This window comes from Saimiri boliviensis, chromosome 5 (genome assembly GCF_048565385.1).
Source record: "Saimiri boliviensis isolate mSaiBol1 chromosome 5, mSaiBol1.pri, whole genome shotgun sequence".
Lineage (NCBI taxonomy): Eukaryota > Metazoa > Chordata > Mammalia > Primates > Cebidae > Saimiri > Saimiri boliviensis.
The window spans coordinates 87603494-87629084 of NC_133453.1; the positions used below are offsets into that span (position 1 = coordinate 87603494).

At 37.3% G+C, this 25591-nt stretch overlaps 1 protein-coding gene across 1 annotated transcript in view; it reads left to right on the top strand.

The window, feature by feature from the left end:
* The window catches only part of NEB (nebulin), a 221979-nt gene that overhangs the window by 102517 nt on the left and 93871 nt on the right, over positions 1-25591 (top strand). The window contains 20 exon segments of the mRNA XM_074399695.1: positions 267-578; positions 890-1093; positions 2189-2293; positions 6755-6862; positions 7971-8282; positions 9585-9788; positions 10264-10368; positions 11607-11714; positions 13137-13448; positions 14516-14719; positions 16053-16157; positions 16300-16407; positions 16802-17113; positions 17829-18032; positions 19122-19226; positions 20001-20108; positions 21835-22146; positions 22933-23136; positions 24134-24238; positions 24810-24917. Of these exon segments, the coding sequence (XP_074255796.1) occupies positions 267-578; positions 890-1093; positions 2189-2293; positions 6755-6862; positions 7971-8282; positions 9585-9788; positions 10264-10368; positions 11607-11714; positions 13137-13448; positions 14516-14719; positions 16053-16157; positions 16300-16407; positions 16802-17113; positions 17829-18032; positions 19122-19226; positions 20001-20108; positions 21835-22146; positions 22933-23136; positions 24134-24238; positions 24810-24917 (3645 nt within the window).

Here is a 25591-nt window from a genome sequence, read left to right on the forward strand (position 1 = left end):
CCATGTAGTTTGGCTTACCTTCCCACTGGACTATTCCTATTAGACTGTTGCTGTTAGGCTATTTATGAGACTTCCATTAGATTACTGCCCATTAGATTACTGCTGTAAAGTCTAATCAGAATTTAGAAGGGGGAGATAAACTGATCATCAGATTCTTTCATTTCTGTGCAAGAATTAGCAATTTTAAAATAATAAAGTTTTAAATTAATGAGACTTCTAAGCCTTTCTAGTCATTTTTATTTTTGAAATGACCACCTTTATTTTAGTACAAATATAAAGATGGTTACCGCAAGCAACTTGGCCACCACATCGGAGCCCGGAACATTAAAGATGACCCCAAGATGATGTGGTCCATGCACGTGGCCAAGATCCAGAGTGACAGAGAGTACAAGAAGGACTTTGAGAAGTGGAAGACCAAGTTCAGCAGCCCAGTGGACATGCTGGGAGTGGTGCTGGCCAAGAAGTGCCAGACCTTAGTCAGCGACGTGGACTACAAGAACTACCTGCACCAGTGGACCTGCCTGCCCGACCAGAATGATGTCATCCATGCCCGGCAGGCCTATGACCTCCAGAGTGACGTGAGTACTTAAGATCCATGGTAACTGTGTTCATGATAGTAATTCGTAGAAATACTAAGACAGTGGTCTAGGATTAGACAGAACTCTCATAAGGGATGACAGTCTTCTCTCTGCTCATTTTTTAGGCCCCTCTTCCTACATTTTTTTGGAGAGAAAGAAATGCCATGAGACTATATTCAATTCAGCCTTCTTGTATTGAAAAACATCTACATGAAATTTGACTACCTAAACTTTTCTAGTGTTAATTTTTCATTTTTGAAATTATGTTAAAACAACTTTAGTAATACTGCTTTTGTGTTTAATCTCTCCAGAACATTTACAAATCTGATCTCCAGTGGCTGAAAGGCATTGGCTGGGTCCCCATTGGGTCTGTGGACGTAGTCAAGTGCAAGAGAGCTGCAGAAATACTGAGTGATCACATCTACCGCCAGCCTCCGGACAAGCTGAAATTTACCAGCATCACTGATTCTCTGGAGCAGGTGTTGGCCAAGAACAATGCTCTCAACATGAATAAGGTGAGCCCCCAGTTTGTGGGAAAATAAGTCAGGGCTGTGTGTCATTTAAGATACCTATTGTTAATTAAGTTAGTCTTTTTTGTTTAATCCAGTTGAATTGCTATCCCATGTAGAGTGATTCGGTTGAGTTCTCTATTCTGTCAGATAACAATACATGGGAGCATTTCTGCTTTGACATCTCTTGTGAAATAGAGTTAAGAATAGGACAGCTATTTTGGGTTCAAATTGTTTGAAGTCTGTAAGAGTTAATGGTTTGGTATGAAGGTTTCTTTCTTGTTGACTACATATGTAGGTGATCACAGAACAAACAAGAAAGATGCAAGCCAGCCATGGCGGCTCTCACCTGTAATCTCAACACTTTTGGGAGGCTGAGGTGGCAGATCACTTGAGCTCAGGAGTTGGAGATTAGCCTGGGCAGCATGTCAAACCCTGTCTCTTCAAAAAATATAAAAATTAGCTGAGTGTGGTGATGTGCACCTGTATCCTAGTTACTTGGGAGGCTGAGGTGGGAGGATCACCTGTGCCTGGAGAGGCTGAGGCTGAAGTGAGCCATGGTTCTGCTACTGCATTCCAGCCTGGGCAACAGAGTGAATGAAACTCTGTCTCATTTAAAAAAAGAAAAAAGAAAAAAAAGAAAGATGCAAATCTTCATAATATTTATCAAAAAGAAATCTAGAGATAGCGTCTCTAGGTATATTTGCAGTTAATTAACCAACAAAAAACAGCATCAAAGAAATAAAATTGTGGGAAGGCTTTGTTAATATAGCCATGGTACAAACATGGATGTGAATATATGCTTGGAAAATACTTGGTTTTGATTTAATTGGGGTTGGGGGGGGGTTACCAAACACACGTGTGTTTGATTTTATATATATATGCCACATGTATATTTTCCTTTTCATATCTTAGTAGACATTTATATTTTGATACAATAAGTATATTGTAAAATCAAAGAGGTTGAAAAGAATGTTAACATACAGCACATGCACAGACAGCAGGAAAGCTGCCTCTCAATTTTGTCATGATTTCTCAACTGAAAACTCATGTTTACAACAAACTGTTTTTCTAATTCATTAACCTTTTTATCCTTCACAGCGCTTATACACAGAAGCCTGGGACAAAGACAAGACACAAGTCCATATTATGCCTGATACACCTGAAATCATGTTGGCAAGACAAAATAAAATAAATTATAGTGAGGTAAGATTGTTTTATTTCTTTGGTCTGGCCACATTGATTTTTGCTGATGTAAAAATGTCAGAATTATGGATTTAATCCTCATGTAAGCCAGTTAGCTGAGTTGGCTTTTTATGCCGTTTACCCTATCTCGAATATACATATCATTGTATTAAAAAATAGGTAGATAGAAAGGTAGATCAGAGAGAGAGAGAGAGAGAGAGATAGACAGACACAAAAGTATCTTCATTTTAGGAGGGGAAAATATCTTAAGTCAACTATTAATGACTAAAACATAATTGTAATTAAAAATAATTCTTGCTATTAATCAATGTAGTACTTGCTTCAAAATTTGTTTGGCAAGTTTCTTTTCTTCAGTTACCTCATCTGTAAAGTAGGATTAAAATGCCTATCCTAAAGAATTTTTAAAGAATGACTAAACGAGGTAAAATATTTAACATGTCCAGTGTGGAACCGGGTGCAAAATATTTGTTTAATAAACTTTAACATCTTTCCTTTACACTCAACTCACCATGAAAATTAGGTGTATTTAATATGCTCAAAATAACTTGAGTTTTATTTACAAGAACTGAAATGAGAATGCTTAAATTCACTCATTTCACACGGCCTGAGAACAATAAAATACATTCTTTTATGAACTATCTCCAGCCTTGCTAAACTTGTCATTGCATATCTTTGCAGTCCAGAAATACTGCTGCATAAATAGTGTTTTGCTCAATTGTTCTTGCCAAAGTCAAGAATTTATATGGTTGATTCAAGAAGACTATTAATTTTTTAAACATGTTTATGTGTCTTCATTTTCTTTTAGAAAGAAATGCAGAGTTTTCTTCAGTTTGACAGCACTAGAAAATTTACTGATTTTAAAGATGACCAAATTTATTATTTTACCCATATTAATTACTTTTGCTTATAATAATGAAGCCTTCAAGAGGAGGCATGCTTAGATCAAATAATCATGACCAGTAAAATAAAGAGGGTATGATTTCGTTTTCTCCAGCATTATAAAACAGACCAACTGACAAGCTTGATTATAAATATTTGATTGGCCTTGGCTTCAGTCACTTTTGAGTGAGCCATTTTCTCTTGGCCACAGAGCTTTTCAACTGGGTTATCTTCTCGGCAGACGAAGTTAATTTCTATTCCAGATTGTTAAGAAGCTCTTAAGCCTCTCTCATTTGTTTACATTAGGGGAATTGAGGTAGATTTTTTTTTTCAGACTGCTGCAAGGAAATTGGGCTAGTTTTTAATTCTAAAATTTTCAGCTGGATTTACTTTCTGTAAAATTGCATGATTGTGCATTGAAGGCTTTGACTTCACCACAGTGCAATGTATTAATGTAGCAAAATCACACTCATGTCCCATGAATACACACAAATAAATAAAAATAAAATTGAATGATCATATTGATTCCTTGAGGAATCTAAGATTAGATTTCAGAATGGCCCTCCTGAATTTCTTCTCAACCCATTGCCTATGTTACCTTCATTCCATAAATGTAAAAGTAAGCAAATCCATCTACTTTTTCCTCTTAAGTTCTCATTTACCTATTCTAGTTTTCTTAACAAGCTTTAAAATATATCCTTGATGATAGCTAAAAGTGTGCTCTCCTTCAAAACACTGCATCTTTTTTAAATGTTGAAAGAATTAAAGAACTCTATTTTTTGGCCTGAAGCCATGAGATGATTGAAGCACATTTTTCCCCACTTCTACCATTTTTAAAACAAGGGCATTTATTCTTAAAGAAAAAAACATAATTGAAGTATTTAACCTTCTACTTTCAAAAGAAACATTCCTAGAAATTTTGAAGAAAAACAATTCCCTCTGGAATTTATCTCAGAGATATTACATTGATTCTTATTTTTACTTTAGCCTTTTCTTGTAAAATCTCATCTTGAAAAGACTATAAACTGGCACATCTTAATAACCTACTTATTAAACACAATAATGACCTGGTAAGCGTCTTAAGTCGTAAAAATATTTTTTTTAATTAAACGCCTCTGTAACATATTCAAAATCCAGATACTAGTCCAGTATTCTTAATTCAATCTAATTTGAGAATGGGCATAAAAATAAAGTTTTTATTATTTGTAACACACTTTTTAGGGATTTTCCTTACGTTTAAGATTTTGTCTTTACACAGCCTCGGCAGTGAAACATACACTGAACAGTAGAGGGATGATAAAGCCTTGTAGAACCATAGATCATTGTGGTTTTTCCCTTAAAAGCATACATCGTTTCTAAGCTTTTTCCAGAACTGTCTACTGGTACTGCGTCTGCTTTATCTAACTCAATAAACCTCGTAAAAGGAAAGGGAGAAAGCGAAATTAAAGACTATTCGATTGTAGATTGATCTCAAGGCTGTATTTGGATATAGATGAGCTGCTTTCAAACCTCAGCTACCACCCTTGAGGTTACACAGAGGCCTTCCAAGGGGTAATCTGGCATGGGTCGTTTTACACAAATCAGTTAACATAGCTTCAACTTCCATACACACACTCTTCTAAATTACCTGCCCAAGAATGCCCCTACAGTTTGAGTGGCATCCCACTTGTTTCACAGTCACTCTCATCTATGTTAAAACAAAAAAGGCATGGTTTGAACGTGAAGAAAGAAACTAGAGAACTAAATGCTACTCATTCTCTTGAATTGAATTTTGGATAGGAAAACAACATTGCTATAAAGGAAATTATTGGGACCACTGATGAAATTTGAATATTGACTGTATATTTGATAATAAAAGAGAATAGAACTAGACAATAATACTGTATCCATGTTAAATTTCCTGAGTCTGATACATATATTGTGGTTACATAAAATGTCTTTATTCTTAGGAGATACATGATAAAGTATTCAAGGATGAAGGCCATGTTGTATACAGTTTTCTCTTAATTAGTTCAACAATTGAAAATAATAAGTAAAATGAAGAAATACATCACACATAAAGAGAAAGAGATAGAGGAGGCAAATATGGCAAAAATGTTAATAAGTTGGATAGTTGGAACTTGCAACCTTTCCGTAGGTTTGAAGTTTTGCAAAAAGTGGAAAGAATACGTTTTAAAATATGAAGATGTACATTAAAATATTTAAGTATAATAATATAAAGATTTCATTTTTAAAAGAAAAAGAAAAAAGTTATACTTATCCTAGTAGTTACTGTGATGCATGTGTGAAAGTATTCAAACTCTACCAAACATGGCTGGGTGCAGTGGCTCATGCCTGAAATCCCAGCAATTTGGAAGGCTGAGGCAGAAGGATCTCTTGAGTTCAGGAGTTTGGGATCAGCCTGGCCAACATGGCAACACTCATCTCTACTAAAAATACAAAAATTAGCTGGGTGTGGTGGCATGCACCTGTAATCCCAGCTACTTGGGTGGCTGAGGCATGAGAATCACTTGAATCTGAGAGGCAGTGAGCCAAGATTGTGCCACTGCACTCTACCCTGGGCAACAGAGTGAGACTCTCTCAAAAAACAAACAAAATAACAACAGAAAGCCCACAAAACTTTACCAGGAAACTTAATTCATTATTGCCCAACAAAACTTTTTCAATCAAGCCACCATGAGCTCCTACAAGTCATGTCTCATTAAGAGAGCAAATAAATTTTTATTTTTTATGTTTAAAAATTGTTATCAAACTGTATATTTATCTTGTTTTGATTTATTGAATACCGACATTTGCAGTTATTTAACATTTTTGTTAAGAGGATACAGAATCAGTCAAAATTTTCATCACTGGTTCACAAACAAAAAGAGCTGAAAACCATTGGTATAGATGATTTGGTTCTCAAATGACATTCCCATGTAACATTTGTGTTTTGTCTTCTATGTACATCTGTCCTGCCACAGAAATTGAACAGTGGCAGTGCTTTGTCAATTCACAGAAGAAGTTAATTAATAGATTTTTATCTGTTTTACAGTTTTGACTCCTAAATCTTTGATACCTGCTACCCTCATGTCTGCTAACAACTTCCAGCCGTTGATGAAATAATAAAGAGGGAGCAAATCAACATTAACAGAGTGATACATCCTTAGTTCAGCACTAAATTTTATTATGGACACATCCTCCTAGTGGTAGTATTATTATATATTATTATATGATACTATTCTCTGCTAGTAAAAATGTTCCCAGTTCAAATTTGGAGTTAAATAAATCAACATTTCTTGGTTGTTGCATGCAAAGAGCAAGTAGTGAACAATTTAAACACACTAAGAACTGTTCATTTAATGTATGAAATTTACAAGATTTGTGCAAAGAGAGATTGTGATGTCAAAACTTGCTGAATATGAAATTTTAATTTAAATAAATATCCAAGGATAAACAGAAAGCAAGAGTTCTTTTTCTGATTTAAGGCTGAATATACTAGTGTAGTTTTGCATCCAAAAGTGGTCTGTCTTCCTTTGACAAAAATGTATTTCTCGAATGAATGTGAATTCTATATTTAAAAGCTACTTCTTCTTTCCTCAGAGCCTCTATCGTCAGGCCATGGAAGAAGCCAAGAAAGAAGGCTATGACTTGAGAAGTGATGCCATTCCCATTGTGGCTGCCAAGGCCTCTCGGGATATTGCCAGTGATGTAAGAGTTGATCAAGTCCTAACATTTCTTGCCATCAGGCCAGCCACACAGGGAATACAGCTGGACATCTCTTTGGTCATCATCCACCTTAAGTCCCTTCAGTGCATAGGCAAATATATTGAGGCTTGAGATACAGATAATATGCCTAAGATCACAATCACCACAGAAGCATAGTCTAGACTGGAATGTGGCTCATTTGACTCTGTATTTTTGATCTTTGCTCAATAGGAGTGAGTGCCTCAATTAAAGTTAGATGTATGTATGCTGAACTACTCACAGAATCTCAGAAGGTCTCCTTGGAACATACCCAAGGCAAAAATGCCGGAAAAGAAGGAGGTTTAACTGAGTTTGCTCCATCACTTGAAAAATAACATAGGATAGCAAAAAAAATTAAAAGATTTCTTGCCATGGGGTGCACAGAGTCAGTATTTCTTTACCCTAAAAATGAAAACATATGCCTGGACATCCTAAAAATTAATCCAAGAGTAATAAAATTGTCCATTTTTATAGGTTTTTAAAATTTTAAATTCTGATTAAATATATAATATAAAATTTACCATCTTAACCATTTTTAAGTATACTGTTTGGTAGGGTTCATTGTATTCATATTGTTGTACAATGGATTTCCAGGATTTTCATTTTGTAAAACTGAAACTCTCCATCTATTAAATAACAGAATTTTTTTTATTTTTAAACTAACTCTCCCAAATCAGCTGTGAAGAGGAAACTATTTCTCAGACTACAGTAGAACATTTTAATGATCCATGTAAACACACAGCCCAGGTATGTTCTTAAATAGGCTCACTCACATGATGGATTTCTGAGACACTGTCATGGTTTATTACTGTAATTGGGTTCTTCATTTCAGTATTCATTTTGTATCACTTTTTGCCAACATATAATTCTCTAGCATATATAAAACAACCATTGTGAAGTTACTCTGTGGGGATGTGCCCATGAACACAACAGTCCAATATGCAGTATCACAGCAGCATGATCAGTGAAACTGCTGTTGCCTTAAAGATTTCCTAGAAAGCACCACCACAGAAAGAACAACAGGGAATGGCCTTTTGTGCCTCCTTCTTATTTACTGGATTCTCTCTTTCAGTACAAATACAAAGAAGCATATCGTAAACAGTTGGGTCACCACATTGGTGCCCGAGCAGTACATGATGACCCCAAGATAATGTGGTCCCTCCACATTGCCAAAGTGCAGAGTGACCGTGAGTACAAGAAAGAATTTGAGAAATACAAGACAAGGTACAGCAGCCCAGTGGACATGCTTGGTATCGTTTTGGCCAAGAAGTGTCAGACCTTGGTCAGCGACGTGGACTATAAACATCCTCTTCATGAATGGATCTGCCTGCCTGACCAGAATGACATCATTCATGCACGGAAAGCCTATGACCTACAGAGTGACGTGAGTTTTCTTGATATTAGCTCTGAGTGTTTAAAGCGGGTCTGAAACGTGTCTGCGGGTTCTGGCTAGTGCCAGTGAAGTGCAATTTGTTTGTATATTTCAAACAATTTACAATTAAGTGTCAGAAAGGACTTTTCCCCTGGAGGACCTACAATTTGTTTTCTTCTCCAAAAGTCGTCTGTAGGAGAGGAAATAAGGTAAACATTATCAGTTCTATACAGGTATAAGTCTTCGTAGGGATTCAGGCTTCCTTTGTCTGAATCGGATGAAATTTAACCCTTAAAGATACATCACTGCAAACTTTTGGCAAAGGAGGTAAAAAGTGTGTGTGTGTGTTGGCAGAGGGTAGTATGGAGACAGTAAGAGGGAAAGCATATTATGCTGTTATTTTAATTTACATTTTACACTTACTAATGGGAAAATTCTGTCATTCCCATGTTTTTCAAAATCAGTCCAGTCATCTAATCCTTATTCATCATGTCCTATTGAGAGTAAAATAAAATGAACAATTAGGTAAATACCAAACATATCTCTGCAACATCACATTTCCTTTATACATTTGAAATTTTGTGATTTTTGAAGATGGAAATAACAGTGAGAATTTTTTGATTGCAGTACTCACACATCATCAGTCTGAGTACGTGGTTTTATTTGGAGCTATTAGAATACATTTTTCAAGGTTAAGAAAGCATGCTCCTGTGTAAAAATCTTGTATTGCTCTCATAGGCAGCACCATGTCTTTTACTTTAAAAAAAACCATTCTTGGTGTACTCCTCTGTACCCAAAAAATGCTCAGGAAAAAAAAATACGCTTAGTATTCAATAATGTTTGTAGTGTTAGGATTCAATAATGTGTGTAGACCGGGCGTGGTGGCTCAAGCCTGTAATCCCAGCACTTTGGGAGGCTGAGGCGGGTGGATCACGAGGTCAAAAGATCGAGACCATCCTGGTCAACGTAGTGAAACCCCGTCTCTACTAAAAATACAAAAAATTAGCTGGGCATGGTGGCGCATGCCTGTAATCCCAGCTACTCAGGAGGCTGAGGCAGGAGAATTGCCTGAACCCAGGAGGCAGAGGTTGCAGTGAGCCGAGATCGCGCCATTGCACTCCAGCCTGGGTAACAAGAGCAAAACTCCGTCTCAAAAAAAAAAAAAAAAAAAAAAAAAATGTGTGTAGTGAGTGACTGACTATGCTGGGAATCGTATCTATTCAGTACTTTTGTATTTCTCTAGGATAACCCATTTTGTAACTATGAATTTGAAATGCTAATTAATAAATGTGTTTCTTATCTGTTCATCTGCAGAATTTGTATAAGTCAGACCTTGAATGGATGAAAGGCATTGGCTGGGTTCCGATTGGTTCCTTGGAAGTTGTTAGGGCCAAGAGAGCTGCAGAAATACTTAGTGATAATATCTATCGTCAGCATCCAGACACACTGAAATTTACCAGTATAACGGACACTCCAGAGCAGGTGCTGGCAAAAAGCAATGCTATAAACATGAATAAGGTGAGTCTTCGATCCTCACTGTTAGATACCGAAAGTTACCATAGAACATTGTAAAAATACTGATGCATTATTGCAGTTTAAAGATTATGATAAGAATCATGATACCTTTTAAAATGATTTTTCCCACTATAATGCCATAGTTACTTAGTGATATCTCAAAATATTAAACCAATGTTAAAAGTACTGTGTGCTTCTGATTGGAATAGTAAGTTGTTAAAAAAATAATGTGTGCTATAACTCTTTCTTAGAAATTATTTTAAATACTTCAATCCTATTATACTTTTCATAACTGACAAGTCCTTTAACGGTTAAAGTATTAGATTCTTGAAAGAATTTTAATAAGAAACAAAGGTAAGGAATTCATGTAGTTTTAATAATTTTATTTCTACCTTGAATACAAGAAAGACGACTGGCACATAATCAAAAGAATAAAGTCTGTGAACACCAAAATATTTTTTCTTATTTTTCTATGTAGCGCTTATATACTGAAGCCTGGGACAATGACAAGAAAACTATTCATGTCATGCCTGATACACCAGAAATTATGTTAGCCAAACTCAACCGAATAAACTACAGTGACGTAAGTAAACTGTTATCTTGGAATGAACAGAAAGGAGAAAATGAACTATTATAGCTGTTTTCTTAGGAAAATGTTTTGACTAATTTATTACACATACTCCAAACTACCCTTTTCAGTAGAAGAAATAGTTCTCGCTTGATTCAATTTTAAGCTTTGTGGTGGGTCCACAGAGGAGGCTACCACTTTATTAACAGGTTCTCAGGAACCGCATGATTATGAATAAATATTCCCGTAGGAATTATACTTTTAAAGCCTCCCCTTACAGGTCAGTGTGGATAGCAAGTCATTCTTTTTTTCAGCTGCTAGTGAGTAGGCAAGGAGTGGGTTGGGATCTGGTGAGTTAGTAAGCCACATATTATTTTGCTGCTTCAATAGGCTCTGATAATCATTTGACGTTAACCTGCAAACATTTTTCCAGGCATTTCTGCCCAAACTAACATTTTCATAAGGGGAATGATCCTGAAATCCCAGTCCACAAATGGATCATTGTCTAATAGTCCACAGCAAAATAAGAAAAAATAAGCACAAGGCATTGTTTTTCATAAAACTAAATTATATTTTAAAATATTGTCCTTCTTTAGTATTATGATGGCCTGTCTTTTATATTATGATGACAATAATAAATAGTGTTTTGCTTTGTTCTGTTTTTTTGTTTTGTTTAAGACATAGTTTCACTCTGTCACCCAGACTAGAGTATAGTGGCACAATTTTGGCTCACTGCAACCTCTGCCTCCTAGGTTCAAGCAATTCTCCTGCCTCAGCCTCCTGAGTAGCTGGGATTACAGGTGCATACCACCATGCCCAGCTAATTGTTGTATTTTTAGTGGAGACAGGGTTTCACCATGTTAGCCAGGCTAGTCTCTTCTCAAACTCATGACCTCAAATGATCTCCCCACCTCGACCTCCCAAAGGGCTGGGATTACAAGTGTGAACCACCATGCCTGGCCAATAAATAATTTTTTTTACATCTGTTTGTTTGGCAAATAAAATTTTGTCAACCAAATGTTGATTTTTTCCCCACATTTTATGTTGAAATTCACAAGTCAATAAAAATCCCGAAGTTTGGAACATGTGCCTTAAAAATCCTTAAGCACCCATGAGACAAAGCTATCTATAAATCCACCCTAATGCTTGACTTTGTGGATTATGTCTGTAGTTTAAACGAGGACAGAGAAAATATAATAAACAGATTCCTTTTTTATGGAAGGAGTAATGAATAATTACTTTCTTTTTTACAGAAACTCTATAAACTTGCTTTGGAGGAGTCCAGAAAGGAAGGCTATGACTTGCGTCTGGATGCCATTCCAATCCAAGCAGCCAAGGCTTCAAGAGATATTGCTAGTGATGTAAGTGGATGTTTTTGGAAAAGACATCTCTTACTCAAAGATGTCGACAAACAAAAGCTTTTAGAGTTTTTCTTGCCAGAAATTTAGTTACCCCTACAAGTCTCAATTCCCTTTAGTGATTTTCCCATTTACAGAATTGTAAATGGAAAAAAGAAAAGCACGAAATTCTAGACCCGATATACCTGTCAGTCAATCAAAAATAGAGACATGCTATTTTTAAAAGAGTTTTTTATGGACACCAAAAATGGGTTCATATTTTTGAGCCTCAGAAGTTGGATACTCTGTCTCCAAAAAGAAAAAAAAAAATAGGAAATTGAGCAGCAGTTGACCTAGATGTTTGTGAAGTTAAAGGGATTAATTTAATCCCTTTAAATAACATGTGGGAAACAGCCAATATACATGTAAATTCTTTCTTACTACTTCTGTCTATTCTGGCATTAAAAGAAAACTAGATGGGCATGTTTTAGAGATTTGTTTTGTCCTTCGTAACTCCTAATTAGTGAGATGTCCCTCACTGGACACAACAGATGGTGAAGTAAGCAAGGCTTTTTCTCAGCACCCACTTGCCTCTTCTCTACTTTTTTCTTCACATGCGAAACACCTCCTAAGGGTGCCTAGTGTCCTCATTCTACAACAAGCCTACTTAGGACTCAAATCCAGACATTCCGTCCTCTGGAAGGGCCTCATGCCTTACACATATGCTTCATTCCTTCTGTAAACCAAAAACTATCTGAGACAGATCTCAATCAATTTAGAAGTTCATTTTGCCATCGTTAAGGATAGACACCCTATTATCAAAACTTTTCTTGCTGTTAACCAGGAGAAGCCCACACCATGATCGTTTCAGGGTGAAATGGACTATAATGTGTTATTCTTGAATCTTAAAGGTAGATAAACTGACTCACAGTGAAAGCTCAGTGATGTTGACAGGCTAATAAGGGGGCCATTTCCTGGCGGCACATAAACTCCATCTAAATGTAACACATATCCTTGACTGAGATGTCTATTATAAGTTCTAATAAGGGAAATATTCTAAAATATTATTAATGTCAAACAGTTTTGGGAAAACAACCATGTCTTTAAGTAGATGCTCCATTAGATTGTGTAATATATTTACCTCTACTTGTTAAGGAATCAAATGTAAACTAAGTAATGTAGTATAATGAGGAGGAAAAATATTAAGAACGAGAAGCTCTTCATTCCAGGCTCATGCTGCCACCTGCTTGTGGTGTGACTGTACATATCACTAAACCTCTGCTAGGTTTAGATTTTGACTTTTAAAAATAGGGTTGATGGTATTCACCTTTCCCCTTTGTGATAGTGATGGGGAAAAGAAAAAGAAACAATGTGTGTGTGAACCTATGAAACCTAAGTATATAAGATGTTCTTGTCATTAGACTCATATCTCTTTTCTTTTTTTAGTACAAGTACAAGGAAGGCTACCGCAAACAGCTCGGCCACCACATTGGGGCCCGGAACATTAAGGATGATCCCAAGATGATGTGGTCCATCCATGCAGCCAAGATCCAGAGTGACAGGGAGTACAAGAAGGACTTTGAGAAGTGGAAGACCAAGTTCAGCAGCCCAGTGGATATGCTGGGGGTGGTGCTGGCCAAGAAGTGCCAGATCCTCGTAAGCGACATAGACTACAAGCACCCCCTGCATGAATGGACCTGCCTGCCTGATCAGAACGACGTCATTCAAGCTCGGAAGGCCTATGACCTGCAGAGTGATGTGAGTGGCTCTAACAATCTTTAGTCAAGGTTTAGAAAAGCATTTCAACTCTTTTGTGCCATAGAATCTTTCCAGTCTGGTGAAACCTACAGACAACTCTTTAGGATAATGTTCTCAAATGCACAAAATAAAATATGTTTTTAGTTTCAAACAAAACCAATCATATTGAAATATCATTATCAAAGTATTAAACCAAACCTGTAATGTGCTTTTTATTAATACATTAAGTAAAAAGTTCTAGCAGTGACTGTAACAACTAATTTCAAAGAAGTGATGAGCATAAATATTTCAAGACATCAGCAACAATTCTTTATTAGTTGGTTCTCACATTGCTGTAAAGAACTATGTGAGACTGGGTAATTTATGAAGAAAAGAGGTTTAATTGCCGCACAGTTCCATGGGATGTTCCAGAAGCATGGCTGGGGAGGCCTCAGGAAACGTACAATCATGGCAGAAGGCGAAGGGGAAGCAGGCACATCTTTACATGGCTGAGCAGGAGAGAGAGAGCAAAGGGGGATGTGCTACACAATTTTAAACACCCTGATCTCATGAGAACTCACTATCACAAGAACGGCAAGGGAAAAATCAACCCCCATGATCCAGTCACCTCCCACCAGGCCCCTCATCCAACATTGAGGTTTACAATTCAACTTGAGATCTGGATGAAGATGCAGAACCAAACTGTATTAAACTATAATAGGACATAAAAAGATTTGAGATTTCTATAGGTGACAAAGTCAGCTGTAGTAGCAATACTACTGTAATCTATTGTTTATACTTATAATGATTGAAATGCTTTATTTCAGTTACAGGTTAATGAAAATGAGGATGTTATATATTTTTCCTATCCAAGTTCACTGATGCCAAGTTAAGAATTCCTGTTTTAAACAACCTAATTTTCCAAATGAATTGATTGCATTATAATTATGTGTCTTTTTAATTCATAGGATATATCTATTATAACTTTTGAATGGAAATTTAAAACTGAATTATACATATTGAGACATTTTTTCTAAGAAACTTGAAAACAGTAACTCTATAAATATTTAACATTATTTCATCTTCAGGCTATTTACAAATCTGATCTTGAGTGGCTGAGAGGCATTGGATGGGTTCCCATTGGCTCTGTAGAAGTCGAGAAGGTGAAGAGGGCTGGAGAAATTCTGAGTGAAAGGAAGTACCGCCAGCCTGCAGACCAGCTCAAATTCACATGCATTACAGACACTCCAGAAATTGTCCTCGCAAAGAATAATGCCCTGACCATGAGCAAGGTGAGTCTCCAGCTGTTTCCTGTTGCCAGAAACATACCTTCCACAGATTTGGTTCATAAAGTAGGAAATTCTCTAAGGGTCCCCTGAGAAAGGAGATGTCTTAGGCCTAATTCTCATGTAGACCTTTAACAGAGAATCTGCTTGAATTCAAGGTGACCCTGTGTGCTCTTCTCAACACACTGCCCCCTAATTCTCTATGTGCATGTGGGAACAGAGCCTGGGATGATTTCCCTGGAGTGATGCACCCACCCTTCTGAGCAGTGACCTGGAGACATCACAAATACATTACCTTACCTTGCACATTCTCCTAGGCAGAACAGACTCAGGCCACTGATGTGTCTTTAGCCATCTGGTAAGGAATATAAGCCATTTACATTTCATTCTGAGTGCTGTGAAACACATACTGTTTCATAGCAGTGCTGGTATACATTAAAATTGGTTGCTGGGTTTGCGCCTCCACATTAGGTTATGGAAATACACTTTTGAAAGCTAGCTGCTATTTCTGCTTTATTTTATTACACAAGATAGATGATCATTTGTTTCATCCAAAGTTCTATCGGTCTCTTTATTTTTATCCAATGAGTCAGCCCTTAGTATGCATATTTTAGATTGACTTGAACTTGAATTCTCCCACACCTGCCTGGAAGCCTTCCAGTCATTAGGCTAGTATAACTGAGTGCTCAGTGCAGAATATGAAAGTGGCTTCAGACAGCAAACTCCAGAGTTTTGGTATACGACTCTAGAAACTCTTTTATACTACATACATCAACAGCAACCACAGTGATAACAGCAATAGGAATCACCATAAAAATCGCTGAGTATCTGCTATGACTTGGCCATTTTATATATGTTATGGGTCATCTTCAAAAAATACTCAATAAAAAAGAATGATTATCCTCCTCTCAGAAAGGAGGAATATGAGGAGTATCTCTGATACCTTTCTCAGGATCATACAGCTTGGAAATAGTAGAGTTGGGTTTGCACTTGGGATGGACTCTGAAGTCTAGGGATTTCTTGTCTCATGGTTCTATAACTGAGCTCCATCTCTGGATGTCTGAATACGCTTGTGATTCACTGGATGAAAAGAATTAACAGCCACCATTATATTGCTTCATATTAATTATGAAACCATTATACAGCTATTTAAATTTTGTTATGTTTTATTTTTCCCATGACCTTTTTGCTTCCCTCACCTCCCAAAAGCATTAGAAGGGGTTATTTTATAGTTAAATGTGAGTTAAATTTGTTAATCACTGTAATGATGTGATTGGCTTTAACAAAAACTCTTACTCTCCCTCTCCCCCACCCCATCCCACCCCACCCTGCCCTGTAGCATTTATACACAGAAGCTTGGGATGCTGACAAAGCCTCCATCCACGTGATGCCAGACACCCCAGAAATCCTGCTGGCCAAGAGCAATTCTGCCAATATCAGCCAAGTAAGGGATTTCCTAATCGTTGCTTAAACATTTCTAAGAATAATTAAAATGCTTTTTCCACCTTAACAATTTCATTTCTGGAATTGGCCTATTACCTTTCTCAAACACTTTTATTTTCTGTCATCTATTATCTCTTCCCTAGAAACTTTACACCAAGGGATGGGATGAATCAAAGATGAAGGACTATGATCTGAGAGCGGATGCTATTTCCATCAAAAGTGCCAAGGCCTCCAGGGACATTGCCAGTGACGTGAGTACTTCCATCTAACTCTCTCTGTGGTCTCCACCAAGGTGAACAACCCAGAGGGTTGCTGGAAGACCACGCTCTATAGTTACTGCCACACGTACCTTCCAGTCCTACCTTCTACCTCCCAAGACCTTTCCCTTTGTTGTTAAAAGAGAATAAAAATACGTTTTGGCATTATAGTTAGAGTTACTGCAGGGAAAGTTTCCACCAATGAAGATATATGATTACATTATAATTATTTTTATAATGATATAAAACATCACTTTTAAAAATAATAATTCAGAGATGCCAAAATGTTTGTAATATAAAATTCTTGTCCATATCATGTTATCTGCAATTGTCAGCATGAGCATGGTTTTAAAACAGGATGTCTACACTTGTATTTCTGGTATTTTAGTACAAATACAAGGAAGCGTATGAGAAACAGAAAGGCCACCACATTGGAGCCCAGAGCATTGAAGATGATCCCAAGATTATGTGTGCCATACATGCAGGAAAAATTCAAAGTGAAAGGGAGTACAAGAAGGAATTCCAGAAGTGGAAGACCAAGTTCTCTAGCCCCGTGGACATGCTGGGCATCTTGCTGGCCAAGAAATGTCAGACGCTGGTCAGTGACATTGATTATCGCAATTACCTGCATTACTGGACATGCATGCCTGATCAAAACGACATTATCCAAGCAAAGAAGGCCTATGACCTGCAGAGTGATGTACGTAAGATGAATTTTGGGAAAGGGGGAAGGGGAAGACGAAGATTTGTTAATTGTCCTGTCAGTGCCGCTGTGGACAAGCCCCTGGGCTGTGTACTGCACAAACCTGAGGGCAGGGGTGGGGGGTTACCGTTTACATTATTTAATATAAAATCCATCTGTAGTAGTTATGTTGTGAGAAACAAAAATAGAGATGAGATGAGGTCATCTCTATTAGTGAGGTCATGTCCTTTATTCCCTAGCCCAGTTTAGACATTTTTTTCCATGTCATTTGTAGCTTCTGGCAATGAAAACATAATTTCAGACAAACATAAATGATCTGAATGTTTTTAAAAGAATTGCTGCTATTATGCTAGATCCAAAACACTAAACAGCATTTTCTTGGATCAATTATCACAGGATTAAAATAGAATTTAATGCAGCAAAATTTCCCTTAAAAATTTTCAATTATAAAATTTTTTGAAATATCAACTATATCATGGAATGCAGCATTATTACTATATATTATTATTCATGGCTAGTATAAATAATTATGTTTTTACGAATTACTTCTGTCATCAATATTAAAAACCCTGAATCACGTGAGATCTCAGGTCTTACTTTTTGGAAGTGTAATCTCTGCTTATCCTCCCTTCAACCCCATGTGCTTTATTTTTCAGCTAAGGGGTGGTATGTCTAACACTTGAAATGGTATTTTTGTCTGACATCTTTATAGAATGTATATAAGGCAGACCTGGAGTGGATGCGTGGCATCGGTTGGATGCCAGAAGGCTCAGTGGAAATGAACAGAGTGAAGGTTGCTCAAGACCTCCTGAATGAAAGACTCTATAGGACACGTCCAGAAGCTTTGTCATTCACCAGCATTGTTGACACTCCAGAAGTTGTCCTGGCAAAAGCCAATTCTCTGCAAATAAGTGAGGTAAGAACCATCCTACTATCAAGCTTTCCTGGTTCTGGATTCTTTTTCCCAATGATACCACCCAAACTGAGCATGTAGACCAGACTTCTTCAAAGAATTTTAGTGAGAGGAGCAACTCTAAGAATGTCTTCACTAGTTCATGCCTGTAATCCCAGTACTTTGGGATCACGAGGTCAGAAGATCGAGACCATCCTGGCCAACATGGTGAAACCCGTCTCTGCTAAAAATACAAAAATTAGCTGGGCATGGTGGCACATGCCTATAATTGCAGCTAATTGAGAGGCTGAGGCAAGAGAATCACTTAAAGCAGGAGTCAGAGGTTGCAGTGAGCCAAGCCGAGATGGTCCCGCTGCACTCCAGCCTGGTGACATAGCAAGACTTTGTCTTAAAAAAAAAAAAAAAAAAGAATGTCTTAACTCGTGAAGATATATTGAAAATAAAACTCTGACAAACACCAACATGCCTTTTTTTCTACCACACGTACACACTTTGAAGTACTGCAATGAAAATGTCACTCCATTACAACTCAGGAACACAAATACTTGTTGACATCGTATTAAATACTAAGACATGTAGTGTCATGCTACATAATAAATAACATTGTATCAGTCCAGATTCTCTAGAGAAACAGAACCGATAGGATATGTGTGTGTGTGTGTGTGTGTGTGTGTGTGTGCAAACACACACACACAGAAAGAGAGAGGTAGACTTTAAGAAACTGGCTCATGAGATAGTACAGGCTGGCAAGTCTGAAGTCTGCAGGGTCGGCCAGCAGGCTGGAGACTGCGGGCTGTGTTGCAATTCAAGCCCAAAGGCCGTCTGCTGGGGAGGTTCATCTTGTCTATCAAGGTCTTCAACTAATTAGATGAGGCTCACCCACATCTGATTTAAATGTTAACTTCATTTTATTGATATTATCACAGAAACACCTAAAATAATGTTAGACTAAATATCTGGGTACTGTGCCCCAGCCAAGTTGACACATAAAATTAACTATCACAAACATATGTAAAAGCATTTTTCCAGATTGAATAGTTGCTAAGGCTTAATGTTTCAGATACTGATTTCCCATTTCCCTTCTCTCCACAGAAACTGTATCAAGAAGCCTGGAATAAAGATAAAGCCAACATCAGCATTCCTTCCGATACTCCGGTGATGCTGCAAGCCCAAATCAATGCCTTGCAAATCAGTAATGTAAGTGGCATGAACATGAAGTGCAAAAGCCTTTATGGGTAATATCTGTCTGCTCATGGAGTGTGCTGTAACAGACAAATTACCTACGTCGGAATGTTTGTGGCTTTTGGTGCTAGACATTTTCTTTGGAGCTACCAGTCCCAATGTAATATGAATGGAATTTCTCTCTTTTAAATGTGTGGTTAGATACAAGGCTGGGTGCCTAGACTGCAGGAGTTAGAACACCTGAATCCCTTTTGTGCCCTCCTTCACTCTAAACAGTCTTTGTTATCATCTTGGGTTTTTTGATTGATCCAGGACTTTTTCATTTGACATTTCAAGGCCATAGGAAAGACAAAAGACCATTTTTTAATTACATCCAAACAGTAGGTGATGTATGGTATCTATGTCACAACGCTTTAGCAGAAACTTCTGAAAAGTCAAAGGGCAAAATTGGTAGAATAATCTTATCAGATCTTCTCTGGTACCTGATAAAGTTCTCTGGCTTTCCCATTGATCCTTAGGTTCCATGTATGTGCTGTGGGATATTTTCAAATGCATACCATATTGTAATGGATGTAAATATTCAGACATTAATAGAGTTTGATGCTTAGCTTTAAAATTTTAACCAGAAATATTCTATACACCACAAAGGAAATAGCCAACAATTAAAAGAACCCAGAAATGAATGCTTTTTTCTTATACTGACTATATTATGAATTACATTATGATAAATTTGAGTATATTTGCTTATTTTCCCATTCATGTAAACAAACCTATATTTTCCCTCTATAGAAACTCTACCAAAAAGACTGGAATGAGGCCAAGCAGAAAGGCTACGACATAAGGGCAGATGCCATTGAAATTAAGCACGCCAAAGCCTCCAGAGAAATTGCCAGCGAGGTATGCTTCCTTCTGTTTCCTTGTAGTTTTTCTCCTCTATAAAACAAGCAGGCAGACTATTTTTCAAGAATTTTGTGTTTAAAAAAAAATCTGTGCAAATAATTGCATCTCATCCCGTGCTAGAAGCTTTCTCTATTTGAAAATATTAAAGTGGAATGGAAAACATTAAAGTTAGCATAGATGAGATATATGTGTAAACTTACTTTGATGCTGTTACAAAGTAGAAGTAAAACATTATGAAGAGTCTGTATGAAATTCTTGGGAAAATTCAGGACCCAATACAATGTCATTTTGTCCCTAAAATATTTCTAACATTCTCCATAAATATAAATCACAGATAATAGTTTCACATAAGACTTAAGACTGATATCACATTTAAATACAAGATTTTATACTGGAGACTTATGTAGAATACTCTTAGTAATGTTTTGAAGTTCATTTAATTCTAAGTTTAAAACTTACCAGTGGTCAAAATAATTATGCTACTAGCTGGGCATGGTGGCTCACGCCTGCAATCCCAGCACTTCATGAGGCTGAGGTGGGTGTATCACCTGAGGTCAGGAGTTCAAGACCAGCCTGGCCAACATGGTAAAACCCTATCTCTGCTAAAAAAATTAAAAATAAAAATAAAGGGCTGCGTGTGGTGACAGGAGCCTGTAATCCCAGCTACTCAGGAGGCCGAGGCAGGAGAATGGCTTGAACCCGGGAGGCAGAGAGTGCAGTGAGCAGAGATCGTGCCATTGCACTCCAGCCTGGGCAACAAGAGTGAAACTGCGTTTCAAAAAAATAAAAATAAAATAATTATGCTACCAAGTCCACCCTCCCCACAGCTCCAACTCTTTAGGCCACCTTGTTCCCTTTATCTGAGTTCTTCTCTGCTTTTTGTCTCATGTATCCAGTTGTTTCCTCCTCCTTATTCTTTATTTTTGTATAACCATAGCTGGTCCATATTATCACATTACCGCCTGCTTTATTCCCAGTTTTCTCTCTCTGTGTTCAAACTTGCCTGTGTTATCCAAACAAAGGAAAGAAGCAGAAACCGTCTTATACTAGTCCTAAGACACTCATCAGACAAAAACTCTTGTCCACAGAACATTTGTTTTTATCTTCTGATTCAAGCCAACGATCTTGCTTTCCATCCTTGTAACATGTGTCTTTCTTACCTGTTTCCAAGATCACACACATATGACCTCTCCCCACCTAAGGTTCCTTCAGTACTTATAGGAGATCATTTGACCTAATGTTGCACTTGTCAGGGAACCTTGGTGATGGAGATTATTACATGTGCCTTGTTTTCCCCATCTGGAATATATGTTAATAATAGTATCTACCTCATAGACACATTGTGAGGATTAACTGTGATTGTAATTGCCACTGGTCAATGATTTTTGACCGAAAAACACGGTAGTTTCATATGGATCTACCCAACACATGTGAAGTAGTCGTAATAGTGTCTGGCATAGAGTAATTACTTAGTAAATGTTAGCTACTGTTTTTATTACTCTTGTTCACCACACCATCTCCCTCCTGATTTACTCATGTCCTCTCTGAAACTACCTAAAATAGTATTACCTAACTTCTTTAAAGTGAACTGAAATATATAACGACTGCCAGTGTTGAGCCAATTTATACTAAGGCTAAGAAATCATTCTGAAACCATTTAAAGAAGCCCCTCTTAATATATTATTTCCGTATGTATTTTTTATCTGATTTCTTACAACTTTAGTACAAATACAAAGAAGGTTATCGTAAGCAACTGGGCCACCACGTGGGTTTCCGCACCCTACAAGATGACCCCAAGTTGGTATGGTCTATACATGCTGCCAAGATCCAGAGTGACAGAGAATATAAGAAAGCTTATGAGAAGTCTAAAGGAATTCACAACACACCGTTGGACATGATGTCAATCGTTCAAGCCAAGAAATGCCAGGTCCTAGTTAGCGACGTTGATTATCGCAATTATCTGCACCAGTGGACATGTCTGCCAGATCAGAATGATGTGATCCAAGCCAGGAAAGCCTATGACCTGCAGAGCGATGTGAGTATATTGTCACTAGAACCAGGGAGATGTGTATTTGTGTGTTTAATCCCAGTGCATTCCCCAGAGGCATAATCTAAATGATCATCTTAATAGAATCTAACATTCTGTACAATTCATGGTAGCAGAGTTTTCCCCAAACATTTTCTATCTTATAGAGGACTCCTTCTTACGGTAGCAAGATTTTATTCACCAAGATGAAAATCAGTCTCTTATTCTATGTAATTAGGTAGAAAATTTCAGTTGCAGCTGCTCTGAGCCATTACCTCTGCAAGATCAGAAACATATTTCAGAAGTAGATGTAAGTATAAGGAAATGTTGGATTTCATGTTTACTTGACACAGAAAAAAAAAAACAGAGAGATAGGGGGCAGGGTAGATATAGATATAGGTATGTATGTTTTTTCTCATTATGCATACATCTAAGGCTCTTTTCCTCCTAAAACCCTACTGATGTTATTCCCAGTGGTATATAAAAGGCAGACTTCAAGTGGTGAGTGTAGAAACTAATCCAAGTATACAAAGTTAGGTGCCATTGCTGGCTGTCATTTCACCACCAAGTGTCACTTGTGAGTGAGCCCTGTTCCAATTCCTGCAGGATACTCTGAACTTCTCTCATGTGTGCCAAAGAGATAACACCCAATATTAACATTTAGTGTTGATCCTTGAGTTTTATGAGATTAGCCATCTAATTGATTTAAATAGAGGTGATGTGTGGTTTGCAAGCATCAAACTCTTATGGGCAACTGTGACTCTTCTCCACTCTGTGTTTCTCTCCTTCATGTAGAACTTGTACAAATCAGACCTGGAATGGATGAAGGGTATCGGATGGTTGCCAGAGGGTTCCGTGGAAGTGATGAGAGTGAAGAATGCCCAGAATCTCTTGAATGAAAGGTTGTATCGTATAAAGCCGGAGGCCCTCAAATTCACCAGCATTGTTGACACCCCAGAAGTAATCCAGGCAAAGATCAATGCAGTCCAGATCAGTGAGGTAAGCCAGGTGGATGATGTTTTCAGACAAATTGACACAGATTGACTCCTCAGTCAAGAAGAATTATAAATATGAACTTTAGACCCTTCACGTCAGCGTCAGGATCTGAAACGTGCCTTTATCTAGATAGATCTCCCGGTAGTGAGTCTGTTAGCAGCTTCTGTATTTGATTTGCTTTGATAAGTCTTTGGTCAATGCACATGTGGCGAGCATGTCATGCTCTGCACACCCTGATATACACTTTGATCACATTTAGAGAGCCAGACCATAATACAGGCCTACCACTTAGTACTATAATCACAAAATTGCCACTTTTTTATTACTTGAAATAGGTTGATAAGTCTAGGAACAACCCCAATATTAGACATTATGGCAGTTATTTGTACCAAAAAAAGCTGGGTCCTGCTTAGCAATGGGGACTATCAAAGCTATCTGCAATGTGTACTTACCCATCAGATAATTCGAGGTAAATGGAAAGGATAATTTTATTACCATATTTCTGACTCATTTTAAATTTATGTTGTATCACACGTGAATGTGTTCTTACTGAAGTCACTATTGGCACCTTTTAAATAAAAGTGCAAATGAGGCCAGGTGCAGTGGCTTATGCCGGTAATCCCAGCACTTTGGGAGGCCAAGGCAGGAGGATCACTTGAACCCTGGAGTTTGAGAACAGCCTGGGCAACATAATGAGACCCATTTCTGTTTTTAAAAAAAAGAATGCAAATGTAGACAATGTAATCTATGTTTATATCAGAGACCATCCAAAAAGAACTTTTCATTTTATTTATTATTTAGATATAAAATTAGATTTACTTATTTAATCTTACCTAAATTTTAATTTACTTATAATGTTATTTGTTTTAATTATAAAATTCAGTTACACTTTTATTCATCATCCATTTATTCAAGTATGTTTTCTGACTTTATAATTTTGTTCATGTGTTAATTGACTTATTTACTACTCACTCATCCCCTTGTTTTTCATTTTTACCAGCCACTGTATCGCGATGCCTGGGAGAAAGAGAAGGCGAATGTGAACGTGCCAGCTGACACGCCCCTGATGCTGCAGTCCAAAATCAATGCTCTGCAGATCAGCAATGTAAGACAGCACACATCATTTGCTTTTCAGAGTGCTCTCTGCTTAACCAGACCTTTTATTACATACCCCAAAGGGAGTTTGGCAAAAGGAATTTCTTCCCATTCCTTTTATTTCTAGCTGCAAGCTAATGATAAGTAGCTGTGTGGGTCTGTCTGTCTGTATAACGTACATCTCAATGTTTGTTGGAAGGAAAAATGGAATGGCTTCTCCAAAAACACAACGGAAGACTTACAAACATGTAGAGTAATATCTAGTTCTCATTTTTTAGTGGGCCATCCATCATTGCTCTTTCCTTTTAAAAGCCAAACAATATGTATTTTTACTGGTTTTTACATGATTTATTATCTCCTAAGTTTCCTACTTCAAAAAATAATTTTTGGGAGAGAGCTTTACTAAATGTCATTAAAAATCTACTGAAATTCAAGCTCAATATGAAACCAGACTATTTTATAAATCTTAAGGAGAGGTTAATGTTCAGTGTAACTGTTAATACCTGTTTTTAAACTCATCACTAATGCTGACTCGGTAGCTCCCTCTTCAGATTGACTGTGGTATTGCACTCTGTTTGCAGAAACACTACCAGCAAGCTTGGGAAGATGTCAAGATGACTGGTTATGACCTGCGAGCAGATGCCATTGGGATCCAGCACGCCAAGGCTTCCAGAGATATTGCCAGTGATGTAAGAGCTCCTGCTTGCTTAACCGGAACAAACACTACCTAGTAGACACAGAGGGAGTTTAACTTAATGCCCTGTGAATTATATTTAAATAGAATTGGATCATTGTTACTAGTATATTTTAAAATCCTAAATTCAAGAACAACTCTTACAATTTGAGAATCCTTTTGCAACTCTGTTTGGTTCTACAACTCTTACGTTTAAGCACAGATTTTGCTTTTCTTTTCACTATCTTCACGATGTCACTTGATTTACACGTACTAAAAGAATTGAATCTCATAGTACAAAGAATTCTGTTGTTACTCAAAGTGTGGCCTGCATACTACTGGTGGTTCCTGTAATAATTTTATGTAGTATGTGCACAAGTATTTTTTTAAATAGTTATATGGTTGTTTTAATGTGTACTAGAAAAATACTTTTTTTTCTCCATTTAGGTAGGGCTATACATTTTTAAGTAAAATTTTAAAATAAGCTTATAATTAAAAATGATTTCAGGCTGGGTGCAGTGGCTCATGCCTGTATTCCCAGCACTTTGGGAGGCCAAGGTGGGTGGATCACTTGAGGTCAGGAGTTCGAGACCAGCCTGGCCAACATGGTGAAACCCCATCTGTACTAAAAATACAAAAATTAGCTGGGTGTGGTGGTGGGCACCTGTAATCTCAGCTACTTGGGAGGCT